Below are 15,780 nucleotides of genomic sequence, written 5' to 3'. Positions count from 1 at the left end.
ATTACCATCCTTTCTTGTCCCTAAGGAACCATGAAGCAGCAGAATTGTCATAAAAGCTGAGAATATTGCTATCGGTTGATAGTGGACATTCATAACTTTACCCCAGGACCCCTTTTTGAAAGGGACCTGGCATTGTTTAAGGACCCCATTTTGGAGTTCCTGCAGCTCCAAGGTTGCACTACACTCACTGTTTCATCAATTGTCAAAGATACAACCTCACCAAAGGAGATTTGTTGCTCACTGTCCACTAACACCATAGATATTAGTCAATGAATTATATCATAATTGAGACTAGAGGGCCTGCCATTAATTGTCTGTCATAGGGGAAGAGGAATAGTTATGTTTGTACCTAGTTATATATTCATTGAATTTAGTTAAACATTCATTGATGTTTATTGTGTGCCCACTAGTTCTGAAAGTTTAATTATGTCATTGTAAAGTTTCATTAACTAATTCCTGGATATGAGATGCCTTTTATAAAGATTAGTACACATTGTAGGAACTTTATCAAATCACTTTATATCTAAAGTTTCACAAAGAGCCCCTTTGTTATTCACAAGATTTCATATTTATTTGCTATATCATTTTCCAAACTGCTGACTTGTATATAACTGTTTTCTTGCAGGCTTACAATGGTTTCAGATGGAGATAATCTGTCTATCTACTTACATCTCTGATGCTTGTTTCCTTCGGGAACTCCCTCGAGTGGAGTGACCACATGAAAAGTCTCCATGACTGGTGAACTCCAGTGCTGCTTCTTAGCGTTCAGTGCCTCACCCTTGGGCCATTAGCTGAGGGCAACTCAAGCACAGTGTTTTCAGAGGCTCCTACTTAATGTTCTAAGCTACTGCTTCTACCTAATGCTTCTGTTTAATGTTCCTGTCTGCTGCTCCTATCATTTTGCCAAAAGGCAGGACTAGTATATAGCACTCACCACTGGAAAATCTGGAGGTACAAAGAATGAGTTGTGTGAATTAAGTGTTGTCAAGTGTTGTGTGACAAGGAGAGATTGTATGTTTGTAGGCAGAATACCAGCAGTCCATATGTGGGTGAGGGAGAAAGAAAAGACAGCTACATGGGTCAAAAGAGTGCAACTTGACAACCACTAAAGTGCTGGCTCACTACACAGCCATCACTAATCCTCCCAATACCCATATAACCTCATAGGAAACAAAAACGTTATCTGTGAATGGACTGGAGAAACAATAAGTGTGTATATTTGTGTTCAGTCACGTAAACTCATATGCTGATGCATGTTGATGAGCATGCATCCATCACATACAAAAAGATAAGTGGAGCCTCTTTTGCCATGGCTATCCCCTTGAATGTAGTTCCCAGAGGGAATGGATGGGAGAAGTGTCGATAGGCAGACAGATAAATCCTGATGAGCAATTCTGCATCTCATGAAAAGTAGGTTGCTCTGGCCTACTTTTCATGCCTTTGTGGGTGTTTAAATTCAACACATAGGTTCAGTTCTACCAATATTTGATGTGTGATCATTTGATTTAATATGCAGATACATATTGATGAGCACTTTAGTAGGTCCCTGACCTACACTTCATCCCTTAGAGGAAAACTTTTTGAGCTGAGGTCACTTGTGTACGTAGAATAATATTTGTTGTATCCAGTAACTTTCCTCCTAAACTACAGAGCCTCTGTATTTCCCATAGTGCTTTACACTTCACTTTGTCAGTTGCCTTTTCAGGCTCCATGAATGCTGAATATAACTTTTTCTTTTGCATTACTTTTTTCTACCATCTTCCCTGAGAAAATCTGATCAACATATCCCCTGTCAGTCATAACCACCCCTCCTCCTTTTTACTGATTTTATATTCTATTATTTTTTAACCCTCTCAGGAACAGTTCACCCATACACCTACCCTGCTGTCTTACCACTTTCATCTTTTTTTTTTTTTTTTTTTGCCGCTGTCTCCTGCGTTTGCGAGGTAGTGCAAGGAAACAGACGAAAGAAATGGCCCAACCCACCCCATACACATGTATATACATACACGTCCACACACGCAAATATACATACCTACACAGCTTTCCATGGTTTACCCCAGACGCTTCACATGCCCTGATTCAATCCACTGACAGCACGTCAACCCCGGTATACCACATCGATCCAATTCACTCTATTCCTTGCCCTCCTTTCACTCTCCTGCATGTTCAGGCCCCGATCACACAAAATCTTTTTCACTCCATCTTTCCACCTCCAATTTGGTCTCCCACTTCTCCTCGTTCCCTCCACCTCCGACACATATATCCTCTTGGTCAATCTTTCCTCTCTCATTCTCTCCATTTGCCCAAACCATTTCAAAACACCCTCTTCTGCTCTCTCAACCACGCTCTTTTTATTTCCACACATCTCTCTTACCCTTACGTTACTCGATCAAACCACCTCACACCACACATTGTCCTCAAACATCTCGTTTCCAGCACATCCACCCTCCTGAGCACAACTCTATCCATAGCCCACGCCTCGCAACCATACAACATTGTTGGAACCACTATTCCTTCAAACATACCCAGTTTTGCTTTCCGAGATAATGTTCTCGACTTCCACACATTCTTCAAGGCTCCCAGGATTTTTGCCCCCTCCCCCACCCTATGATCCACTTCCGCTTCCATGGTTCCATTCGCTGCCAGATCCACTCCCAGATATCTAAAACACTTTACTTCCTCCAGTTTTTCTCCATTCAAACTTACCTCCCAATTGACTTGACCCTCAACCCTACTGTACCTAATAACCTTGCTCTTATTCACATTTACTCTTAACTTTCTTCTTTCACACACTTTACCAAACTCAGTCACCAGCTTCTGCAGTTTCTCACATGAATCAGCCACCAGCGCTGTATCATCAGCGAACAACAACTGACTCACTTTCCAAGCTCTCTCATCCACAACAGACTTCATACTTGCCCCTCTTTCCAAAACTCTTGCATTCACCTCCCTAACAACCCCATCCATAAACAAATTAAACAACTATGGAGACATCACACACCCCTGCCGCAAACCTACATTCACTGAGAACCAATCACTTTCCTCTCTTCCTACATGTACACATGCCTTACATCTTCACTGCTTCTGACAACTTGCCTCCCACACCATATATTCTTAATACCTTCCACAGAGCATCTCTATCAACTCTATCATATGCCTTCTCCAGATCCATAAATGCTACATACAAATCCATTTGCTTTTCTAAGTATTTCTCACATACATTCTTCAAAGCAAACACCTGATCCACACATCCTCTACCACTTCTGAAACCACACTGCTCTTCCCCAATCTGATGCTCTGTACATGCCTTCACCCTCTCAATCAATACCCTCCCATATAATTTACCAGGAATACTCAACAAACTTATACCTCTGAAATTTGAGCACTCACTCTTATCCCCTTTGCCTTTGTACAATGGCACTATGCACGCATTTCGCCAATCCTCAGGCACCTCACCATAAGTCATACATACATTAAATAACCTTGCCAACCAGTCAATAATACAGTCACCCCCTTTTTTAATAAATTCCACTGCAATACCATCCAAACCTGCTGCCTTGCCGGCTTTCATCTTCCGCAAAGCTTTTACTACCTCTTCTTTGTTTACCAAATCATTTTTTATTCTTGTATATTTTTTTTTTTACTCGGTGGTATCTTACCACTTTATCTTTTTATTTCTGCTCTCAGCACCATCCCACTCTTCCACAAATGCATATATTTTTATGCATCTATTCCGTCATTGCATAGCTTCCACACCTATTATCTGGTGCCATCACTCTTTGAAATATTCCATCCCTCCAATTAGTTCATAAAGTGTTGTGATGTTTGTGTGCATCTATATGCAGAAAGTGCAGGGCAATTGAGTACTGGTACACCACCAATTTTCCGGCAACTGATGGTTTGGCACCTCCTTTAGTCTGGACAGAATTACTTAAGGGAACTTGAAATTACTGCGGCCACCAGACTAGTTTACTGGGCGGCCACAGATGACGTTGTCTGTAGGGCATGCTTATTTACATTCTTTACACTGCACTTGTTGATGGTGATACCGCAATTCTGTGAGATTCTTAGCTTATTTTGCTTAAATTTAACCCTAGCTGTGGCTTGTAAGACATATGAGAGTGTCAGTCGTGGTGTCATACGTAAACACCAGTCCATATCGATCCATGTTAAAGTAGAACTGTTGAAAAAAATGGACCTTGGTGTTTCGGTGTATAAGCTGTGTGACATCTACAGTATTGGTTCATCAACTGTTTGCGATATAAAGAGGCAAAGAGAGAAAATATTGAAATTCTATGCAGACAGCGATTCCAAGAAGCAAGTGATGACTAGAAAAACTATGAAAGATGGTAAGAGTACTGAACGTGATTGAGTTATGATGCAATGGAGCTGGGTGGGTTGAGAGGGTTTTATGTTTGGTATTATGCTGGCTAGTTTCCAGATGTTAGGGATTATGTTATTTACCCAAGAGTAATTAAAGATATCTGTAAGTGCTTGGGTTGCAAATGGGCCATGGTGTTTTTCATGTGAAAGTTTGCTCTGTTGTCAGGGCCTGTAGTAGGAGAGTTCTCTAAGGTTTTAATTGCATTGCTTGTACCAGTGGTTGTGAATGGTGGGTGGGCAGTTATTTCTGGGTGAATTTTGTGTAGGTTTTTCATGCCTTTTCTTTTTTGGGATGTGATTGGTTTGTGTCTCTGATTTTTTAGTAATGTCTCATAAGTATTATTTTGTGTTCCTTGGGAGCAGAGATTTCATTAGAAAGGATCAGGAGTGTTTCATGAGTGGGGGCTGAATTGGTGCAATAAGAGTGGATTTTATTTTATGTGCACCAGAGTCGGTTGCCGTGGGTCTTATAATTCACTGTTTTGAATGTGTGTCTTTCAGTGATTAGGTTAGTAATAGTATTGTTTAGAGTCAGGATTTGTTCTCTGATTTCTCTGAATGGTTGTGTTTGAGCTGGTTTTTTGCTTTATGAGATGTTTGATTTGTGGGGAAATTTGGTTTATATTTCTTTTGTACCCTTGTGGTATGTGCTCTTTTGCTGGCTTGGTTGAAGATGCTGATGAAGTGTAAGATTGCATGATCTAGATATGAGAAATCATTTATACCAAAGTTTTGGAGCTTTCTTTCTGTGTACTGTGTGAAGGCTAGTCAGTCTGCTTTCCTGCAGTTTGCTAAAGTTTTTGATAGTTGTATTGATTGGAAGAGCTAGATGGAGTGTTGTCAGGTGACCAGCAGATAGCTGGTATAATGTGTTTCAGCTGGTCCTTGTGTGTCACTAGTGAGCAGAAAGTGATGTCTAGTGAGGTTGGTTGCAACTGGGGATGGAATGGAAGTTTGATTGATAGGTTTTATATAAGAATATATAAATGATAGAACATATACATTTTCACTGCCCTATCCTTAAACTGACGAATCAGCCATAGTGACTTGACACCCCCTTGACACAGATCTGCCCCTAACCAGAACCATTCACCCTTCTCCCTCCTTGCTCGAATTTACACTTGATAAAACCCCTCATTACTTACAGTAGCTCTCGTCTCATAGCATATTTTCGTGCATCTTCCACAAGCAATCTCTTGTCGTCCTTGTTTTATGCTTCTCAAGGTCCATAAGTGCCTCATACTGACCCCTCTTTCTCTAAGCATTTCTCAAACAAATTCTTCAGAACAAACACTTGGTTCACACATCTGCTACTTCTAAAGCCACATTGCTTCAGGCTTTGATTCTCACAAACATACAATCTTTCTTTGTCACATGTAGCACTTGACAGTATGTAACTCCCACATCTCGTTCTCCGTGACTAGATTTTCTTGCGGTGAGTATTTTACATTAGCCCTGCCTTTTGACAAAATGATAGTAACAGCAGATGGAAGTAGTAGGTAGGAACATTAGACAGGAACATTAGGTAGAAACATAAGGTTGAAGCATTAGGTAGGGACATTAGCCAGGAGCGATAGGTAGAAATAATAGATTAGAACATCAAACAAGAACTTTAGGTAGACACAAGTTGACGCATTTAGTAGGACCATTAGGTAGGAACCTTGGAAAACACTGCACTAGTGTTTCCCTCTGACAGTGGCGTGTTTAGGGTGAGGTACTAAAAGCTAAGAAGTGGCACTTGAGTTCAACAATTATGGTGACTCTTTTGCCATAGGTAACCCCTTCTAGGAGTTCCCAAAAGGAACAGACATCAGAGATGTAGATATATAGATAGATGGAAATAGAATATATGATGACTCAATTTTTTACAGAAAATAAACAGTTTTTAGGATGTTTTGAATAATCTAAATTCTTTATCTTTAGATGTGCAAGAGTGCATTGCAGGCGTTGGGCCCTCATCTTGGTTCAAAAGCGATGAATACAATGTTCCAGAATCATTTGATCCCCAGTGGTTCTCTGAACTACCATCAGTTTATTACTGACCTCACCAAGCATATGGTAAGATTAAAGAAATATACAGATTGAATTGAACCAGGGCATGTGAAACATTTTGGGTAAACCATGGAAAGGTCTGTTGAGCCTGCATTACACATGACAGCTTTAGTATGGATGGGAGCAGATGTGGCCTTTCTTTTCCTGTTTTCTGGCACTACCTCTCAGACATGGGGGCAGTGATCAAGTGTGAAGGAAAAGAAAAGAATGTATATGTATCATTATTTCTTTCATGCATTTATGCTGTTTCCTGTGGGTCGAGGTGTCATTGGGAATGGATGAGTGTACAAGTATGTGAAAGGTGGGAGGTGGGAAGATTAGAAAGGGTAGTAAGTGATGGGATGAAGAAGTAAAGCTGTTAGTGAAAGAGAAAAGAAAGGTGTTTGGATGATATTTACAAGGAAGGAGTGCAAATGACTGGGAGGTGTATAAAAGAAAGTGGCAGCAGGTCAAGAGGAAGGTGCAAGGATTTAAAAAGAGGGCAAATGAGAGCTGAGGTGAAAGAATATCATTAAACTTTAGGGAGAATAAAAAGATGTTTTGGAATGAGGTGAATATTGTGCATAAGATGAGAACAAATGGGAACTTCAGTGAAGGGGGCAAGAGGAGAAGTAACAACAGGAGAAGTGAGTATTTTGAAGGTTTGTTCAGTGAATGTGTTTGATGATAGATTAGCAGATGTTGGATGTTTTGGTCTGCATAGTGTGTGAAGGAAGAGGATCAGGGAGAATGGTTTGGTTAAGAGAGAAGAGATAGTGAAAGCTTTGCTGAAGATGAAAGCTGGCAAGGTAGTGGGTTTGGATGGTATTGCACTGGAATTTATTAAGGAAAGGGGTGACTATGTTATTGATTGATTGGTAAGGATATTCAGTGTGTGTAATGATCATGGTGAAGTGCCTGAGGATTGGCAGAATGCATGCATAGTGCTGTTGTACAAAGGCAAAGGGGATAAAGGTGAGTGTTCAAACTACAGAGGCATAAGTTTGTTGAGTAATCCTGGGAAAATATATGGGAGGGTATTGATTGAGAGTGTGAAGGCATTACAGAGCATCAGGTTGAGGAAGAGCAGTATGGTTTTAGAAGTGGCAGGGGATATGTGGATCAGGTGTTTGCTTTGAATAATGTATGTGAGAAATACTTCGAAAAATAGATGGATTTGTAAGGAGCATTTATGGATCTGGAGAAAGATTATGATTGGGTTGATAGAGATGCTTTGTGGAAGATCTTAAAAGTATATGGTGTGTGAGGTAAGCTGCTAGAAATAGGGAAAAGTTTTTTCCAAGGATGTAAGGCATGTGTATGAGTAGGAAGAGAGGAGAGTAATTAGTTCCCAGTGAAGATCGGTCTGTGGCAGGGGTGTGTGATGTCCCCATGGTTATTTAATCTGTTAGTGGATGGGATGGTTAGGGAGGGAAATGCAAGAGGTTTGGAGAGAGGGGCGAGTATGCAGTCTGATGGGGATGATAGGGACTGGAAAGTGAGTCAGTTGTCATTCACCAGTAAAGCAGCTCTGGTGGCTGATTCGAGGGAGAACCGCAAAAGTTGGTGACTGAGTTTGGAAAGTGTGTGAAAGGAGAAATTTGAGAGTAAATGTGAATAAGAGCAAGGTTATTGGGTTTTGGAGGGTTGAGGGACAAGTTAATTGGGATGTAACTTTGAATGGAGAAAAACTGGAGGAAGTGAAGTGCTTTAGATATCTGGGAGTGGACTTGGCATCAAATGGAACCATAGAAGCAGAAATGAGTCAGGGTGGGGGAGGGGGCGAAGGTTTTGGGAGTGATGAAGAATGTTTGGAAGGAGAGAATGTTATCTCAGAGCAAAAAGGGTTATGTTTTAAAGGAATAGTAGTTCCAACAATATTATATGGTTGTGAGACATGAGCTATAGATAGGGTTGTACAGAGGAGGGTGGATGTGTTGGAAAGAAATGTTTAAGGACAATATGTTGTGTGAGGTGGTTTGATTTAGTAAGTAATGAAAGGGTGAAAATAAAAAGAGTGTGGTTGAGAGAGCAGAAGAGGGTGTGTTGAAGTGGTTTGGACACATGGAGAGAATGAGTGAGGAAAGATTGACAAAGAGGATATATGTGTCAGAGGTAGAGGGAACAAGGAGAAGCAGGAGACCAAATTGGAGGTGGAAAGATGGAGTGAGAAAGATTTTGAGAGATCAGGGCCTGAACTTGCAGGAGGGTGAAAGGTGTGCAAGGAATAGAGTGAATTGGAACGATGTGGTATACTGGTGTCGACATGCTGTCATTGGACTGAACCAGAGCATGTGAAGCATCTGGGTTTAACCATGGAAAGGTCTGTGGGGCTTGGATGTGGATAGGGAGCTGTGGTTTTGGTGCATTACACATGACAGCTAGAGACATTGTAAATGAATGTGGCCATTTTGTCTGTATCTCCGGCACTACCTCGCTGAAATAGGGGATAGCGATGCTGTTTTTGTGTGGGGGGATTGCAACAGGAATGGATGAAGGCAAGCAAGTATGAATATGTACATATGTATGTATGAAAATCTATGTATATGTATATATATGTTGATATGTATGTGTATGTGTATGTGCGTATGTGAGTGTTTATGTATGTATATGTGTATTTGAGTGGATGGGCCATTCTTCGTCTGTCTCCTGGCACTACCTCGCCAACTCAAGAAACAGCAATTATGTTTTTTTTTTTTTTTTTTGCTTTGTCGCTGTCTCCCGCGTTTGCGAGGTAGCGCAAGGAAACAGATGAAAGAAATGGCCCAACCCACCCCCATACACATGTATATACATACGTCCACACATGCAAATATACATACCTACACAGCTTTCCATGGTTTACCCCAGACGCTTCACATGCCCTGATTCAATACATTGACAGCATGTCAACCCCGGTATACCACATCGATCCAATTCACTCTATTCCTTGCCCTCCTTTCACCCTCCTGCATGTTCAGGCCCCGATGACACAAAATCTTTTTCACTCCATCTTTCCACCTCCAATTTGGTCTCCCACTTCTCCTCGTTCCCTCCACCTCCGACACATATATCCTCTTGGTCAATCTTTCCTCACTCATTCTCTCCATGTTCCCAAACCATTTCAAAACACCCTCTTCTGCTCTCTCAACCACGCTCTTTTTATTTCCACACATCTCTCTTACCCTTACGTTACTTACTCACGATTATGTATGATAACAATAATGATGATATGTATTTTTCATACATATTTGCCATTTCCTGTGTTAGCGAGATATTGTTAAGAACAGAGGACTGAGCCTTTGAGGGAATATCCTCACTTGGCCCCCTTCTCTGTTCCTTCTTTTGGAAAAATAAAATGGGAGGGGAAGATTTCCAGCCCCCGCTCCCTCCCCTTTTAGTCGCCTTCTATGACATGCAGGAATACGTGGGAAATATTCTTTCTCCCCTATCCTCAGCCAAACCTCGTAGACTCTTCCATGGTTTACTTTGAAAGCTTTATATGCCATTGTTTAGCCCATCAAAAGCACTTCTCCATCACTTTGCTTCACTTTGGCCAATGCATCCTTTTGAATGTTTAGGCCTTAGTAATTCAAAGCCTCTTTCACTTCATCTTTCTTTTTTTTTCCACACTTCTGACGTATACATAATTCATCTTCAACTTTCTTCACTTATCCTTTCCATAACTCTGTAGATATTAATATATTGCTTTGATACACTCTTTGTGCTTTTGTTTCTTTCCTTAACCACATAATTTTCAAGCATCCCTTGGTTTTTGAAACACCCACTGTCAGGAAAGGAATTTAGTTTACTAGCACTTTTCATTTCATTGTTTGTTAGGATGATAGAGCAGTGTATATTATTACAAGTTGAATATCCCTTATCTGAGATGCGTGGGACCAGAAGTGTTTTGGATTTTGGATTTTTCGGATTTTGGATTATTTGCATATACATATCCCTGGGGATATGTATATGCCGCAGGTTTGGATGGTATTGCAGTGGAATTTATTAAAAAAGGGGGTGACTGTATTGTTGACTGGTTGGTAAGGTTATTTAATGTATGAATGATTCATGGTGAGGTGCCTGAGGATTGGCGGAATGCTTGCATAGTGCCATTGTACAAAGGCAAAGGGGATAAGAGTGAGTGCTCATATTACAGAGGTATAAGTTTGTTGAGTATTCCTGGTAAATTATATGGGAGGGTATTGATTGAGAGGGTGAAAGCATGTACAGAGCATCAGATTGGGGAAGAGCAGTGTGGTTTCAGAAGTGGTAGAGGATGTGTGGATCAGGTGTTTGCTTTGAAGAATGTATGTGAGAAATACTTAGAAAAACAAATGGATTTGTATGTAGCATTTATGGATCTGGAGAAGGCATATGATAGAGTTGATAGAGATGCTCTGTGGAAGGTTTTAAGAATATATGGTGTGGGAGGCAAGTTGTTAGAAGCAGTGAAAAGTTTTTATCGAGAATGTAAGGCATGTGTACGTGTAGGAAGAGAGGAAAGTGATTGGTTCTCAGTGAATGTAGGTTTGCGGCAGGGGTGTGTGATGTGTCCATGGTTGTTTAATTTGTTTATGGATGGGGTTGTTAGGGAGGTGAATGCAAGAGTTTTGGAAAGAGGGGCAAGTATGCAGTCTGTTGTGGATGAGAGAGCTTGGGAAGTGAGTCAGTTGTTGTTCGCTGATGATACAGCACTGGTGGCTGATTCATGTAAGAAACTGCAGAAGCTGGTGACTGAGTTTGGTAAAGTGTGTGAAAGAAGAAAGTTAAGAGTAAATGTGAGTAAGAGCAAGGTTGTTAGGTACAGTAGGGTTGAGGGTCAAGTCAATTGGGAGGTAAGTTTGAATGGAGAAAAACTGGAGGAAGTAAAGTGTTTTAGATATCTGGGAGTGGATCTGGCAGCGGATGGAACCATGGAAGCGGAAGTGAATCATAGGGTGGGGGAGGGGGTGAAAATTCTGGGAGCCTTGAAGAATGTTTGGAAGTCGAGAACATTATCTCGGAAAGCAAAAATGGGTATGTTTGAAGGAATAGTGGTTCCAACAATGTTGTATGGTTGTGAGGCATGGGCTATGGATAGAGTTGTGCGCAGAAGGGTGGATGTGCTGGAAATGAGATGTTTGAGGACAATATGTGGTGTGAGGTGGTTTGATCGAGTAAGTAATGTATGGGTAAGAGAGATGTGTGGAAATAAAAAGAGTGTGGTTGAGGGAGCAGAAGAGGGTGTTTTGAAATGGTTTGGGCACATGGAGAGAATGAGTGAGGAAAGATTGACCAAGAGGATATATGTGTCGGAGATGGAGGGAACGAGGAGAAGTGGGAGACCAAATTTCAGGTGGAAGGATGGAGTGAAAAAGATTTTGAGTGATCGGGGCCTGAACATGCAGCACGGTGAAAGGCTTGCAAGGATTAGAGTGAATTGGAACGATGTGGTATACCGGGGTTGACGTGCTGACAATGGATTGAACCAGAGCAAGTGAAGCGTCTGGGGTAAACCATGGAAAGTTGTGTGGGGCCTGGATGTGGAAAGGGAGCTGTGGTTTCGGTGCATTATTACATGACAGCTAGAGACTGAGTGTGAACGAATGGGGCCTTTGGTGTCTTTTTCTAGCGCTACCTTGCACACATGAGGGGGAGGGGGTTGTTATTCCATGTGTGGCGGGATGGCGATGGGAACAAATAAAGGCAGACAGTATGAATTATATACATGTATATATGTATATGTCTTTGTGTGTATATATATGTGTACATTGAGATGTATAGGTATGTATATTTGCGTGTGTGGACGTGTATGTATATACATGTGTATGTGGGCGGTTTAGGTCATTCTTTTGTCTGTTTCCTTGCGCTACCTCGCTAACGCGGGAGACAGCGACAAAGCAAAATATATAAATAACATAGTATGTGGAAAATAGGATGGTATGGAAACAAACGGGTAGAGCTGAAACGTATCTCAACATTTGACCAATTGATGGTCTTCCTCAGGAGATACTGATTCCAGCATTTTGCGGGACTGTATTCCCCAGCAAGTGATGGTTGCCCAGTTGGATACCTTGGCATGTCGCTCCCTGATTGGATCACTTGCCCTGCTTCCTCCATCCCTTCACAGCAATTTCCACTGCCTGACATGATCAGCAGATGAACCCAGACCTTGTGTTAACTTTGTTTATAATCCCATCCTCTAGGTAACTCACACTATTACTAAACTGTTTGACACTTGCCCTGTAATTCCCTTAGCGTCGACTGTTTAGTCATAGTGTGAGAACTTACCTAGGGGAAGGGATTTGTAACAATGTTAACACAAGGCCTGGGTTCATCTGCTGGTCACATCAGGAAGCAGAGATTGCTGTGAATGGGTAAAGGCAGCAGGAAAAGCAATCTAATCAGAGAGCGATACATCAAGGCGTCCGAGCAGGTGACCATCACTTGCTGGGAATACAGTCCTGTCAGATGCTGAGGAAGACCGTTGAACTGTTGAAACGTTAAGGCATGTCTCAGCTCTAACCTGTTTGTTTCCATACCATCTTGTTTTCCACATTTGTCATGATGAATAAAAGATATTGAGATATCTTGGGGATAGGACCCAAGTCTTAACACAGAATCCATCTATATTTCATATGCAACTTATACACATAGCCTGAAGGTAATTTGTATAATAATGTTGATGATTTTGCACATGAAACAATTTGTGTAACACTGAACCATCAGAAAGTTAAGGTGTCACAAACATCAGCTGCCCATATAGGCAATTATTATATATTTATTATACACAATTGCTGTTTCCTGCATTAGTGAGGTAGCGCCAGGAAACAGACGAAGAATGGCCCATCCAGTCATGTACCCATTTTTTTTTTTTTTTTTTGCTTTGTCGCTGTCTCCCGCGTTTGCGAGGTAGCGCAAGGAAACAGACGAAAGAAATGGCCCAACCCACCCCCATACATATGTATATACATACACGTCCACACACGCAAATATGCATACCTACACAGCTTTCCATGGTTTACCCCAGATGCTTCACATGCCCTGATTCAATCCACTGACAGCACGTCAACCCCGGTATACCACATCGATCCAATTCACTCTATTCCTTGCCCTCCTTTCACCCTCCTGCATGTTCAGGCCCCGATTCTTTTTCACTCCATCTTTCCACCTCCAATTTGGTCTCCCACTTCTTCCTCGTTCCCTCCACCTCCGACACATATATCCTCTTGGTCAATCTTTCCTCACTCATTCTCTCCATGTGCCCAAACCATTTCAAAACACCCTCTTCTGCTCTCTCAACCACGCTCTTTTTATTTCCACACATCTCTCTTACCCTTACGTTACTTACTCGATCAAACCACCTCACACCACACATTGTCCTCAAACATCTCATTTCCAGCACATCCACCCTCTTGCGCACAACTCTATCCATAGCCCACGCCTCGCAACCATACAACATTGTTGGAACCACTATTCCTTCAAACATACCCATTTTTGCTTTCCGAGATAATGTTCTCGACTTCCACACATTCTTCAATGCTCCCAGGATTTTCGCCCCCTCCCCCACCCTATGATCCACTTCCACTTCCATGGTTCCATCCGCTGCCAGATCCACTCCCAGATATCTAAAACACTTTACTTCCTCCAGTTTTTCTCCATTCAAACTTACCTCCCAATTGACTTGACCCTCAACCCTATTGTACCTAATAACCTTGCTCTTATTCACATTTACTCTTAACTTTCTTCTTTCACACACTTTACCAAACTCAGTCACCAGCTTCTGCAGTTTCTCACATGAATAAGCCACCAGCGCTGTATCATCAGCGAACAACAACTGACTCACTTCCCAAGCTCTCTCATCCACAACAGACTTCATACTTGCCCCTCTTTCCAAAACTCTTGCATTCACCTCCCTAACAACCCCATCCATAAACAAATTAAACAACCATGGAGACATCACGCACCCCTGCCGCAAACCTACATTCACTGAGAACCAATCACTTTCCTCTCTTCCTACACGTACACATGCCTTACATCCTCGATAAAAACTTTTCACTGCTTTTAACAACTTGCCTCCCACACCATATATTCTTAATACCTTCCAGAGAGCATCTCTATCAGCTCTATCATATGCCTTCTCCAGATCCATAAATGCTACATACAAATCCATTTGCTTTTCTAAGTATTTCTCACATACATTCTTCAAAGCAAACACCTGATCCACACATCCTCTACCACTTCTGAAACCACACTGCTCTTCCCCAATCTGATGCCCTGTACATGCCTTCACCCTCTCAATCAATACCCTCCCATATGATTTACCAGGAATACCCAACAAACTTATACCTCTGAAATTTGAGCACTCACTCTTATCCCCTTTGCCTTTGTACAATGGCACTATGCACGCATTCCGTCAATCCTCAGGCACCTCACCATGAGAAATACATACATTAAATAACCTTACCAACCAGTCAGTAATACAGTCACCTCCTCTTTTAATAAATTCCACTTCAATACCATCCAAACCTGCTGCCTTGCTGGCTTTCATCTTCTGCAAAGCTTTTACTACCTCTTCTCTGTTTACCAAATCATTTTCCCTAACCCTCTCACTTTGCACACCACCTCGACCAAAACACCCTATATCTGCCACTCTATCATCAAACACATTCAACAAACCTTCAAAATACTCACTCCATATATGCTTATATACATACATATGCGTATTGACATATACATATACACACACACAGGCATTCACATATATAAACATGTACATATTCATACTTGCTTGCCTTCATCCATTTCTGTTGCTACCGCTCCCTACAGGAAACAGCATCTCCACCCCCGCTTCAGCGAGGTAGTGCCAGGAAAATGGATGAAAAGGCCACATTCGTTCACACTCAGTCTCTAGCTTCCTCTCCAGGCCCCACAGACCTTTCATGGTTTACCCCAAATGCTTCACATGCCCTGGTTCAATCCATTGAGAGCACGTTGACCCCAGTATACCACATTGTTCCAATTCACTCTATTGCTTGCACACCTTACACCCTCTGTATGTTCAGGCCCTGATTGCTCCATCCTTCCACCTCCAATTTGGTCTCCTACTTCTCCTTGTTCCCTCTACCTCTGACACATATATCCTCTTTGTCAATCTTTCCTCATGCATTCTCTCCATATGTCCAAACCATTTCAACACCCTCTTCTGCTCTCGAAACCACACTCTTTTAATTTCTACACATCTCTTACCCTTTCATTACTTACTCGATCAAACCACCTCACACCACATATTGTCCTTAAACATTTCATTTCCAGCATGTCTACCATCCTCTGTACAACCCTATCCAGAGCCCTATGCCTGGCAACCATATAACATTGTTGGAACCACTATTCCTTCAAACA

General features: G+C 41.7%; 1 protein-coding gene across 2 annotated transcripts in view; it reads left to right on the top strand.

The window, feature by feature from the left end:
* c11.1 (maestro heat like repeat family protein c11.1) overlaps positions 1-15,780 on the top strand; it is a 148,941-nt gene that overhangs the window by 116,249 nt on the left and 16,912 nt on the right. For both annotated transcript variants that reach the window (XM_071686051.1, XM_071686050.1), the window contains one exon: positions 6,310-6,444. In XM_071686051.1, the coding sequence (XP_071542152.1) occupies positions 6,310-6,444 (135 nt within the window). The remainder of the gene's footprint in view (positions 1-6,309; positions 6,445-15,780) is intronic.

This window comes from Panulirus ornatus, chromosome 41 (assembly GCF_036320965.1).
Source record: "Panulirus ornatus isolate Po-2019 chromosome 41, ASM3632096v1, whole genome shotgun sequence".
NCBI lineage: Eukaryota > Metazoa > Arthropoda > Malacostraca > Decapoda > Palinuridae > Panulirus > Panulirus ornatus.
This window is presented reverse-complemented; position numbering and strand designations above follow the sequence as displayed.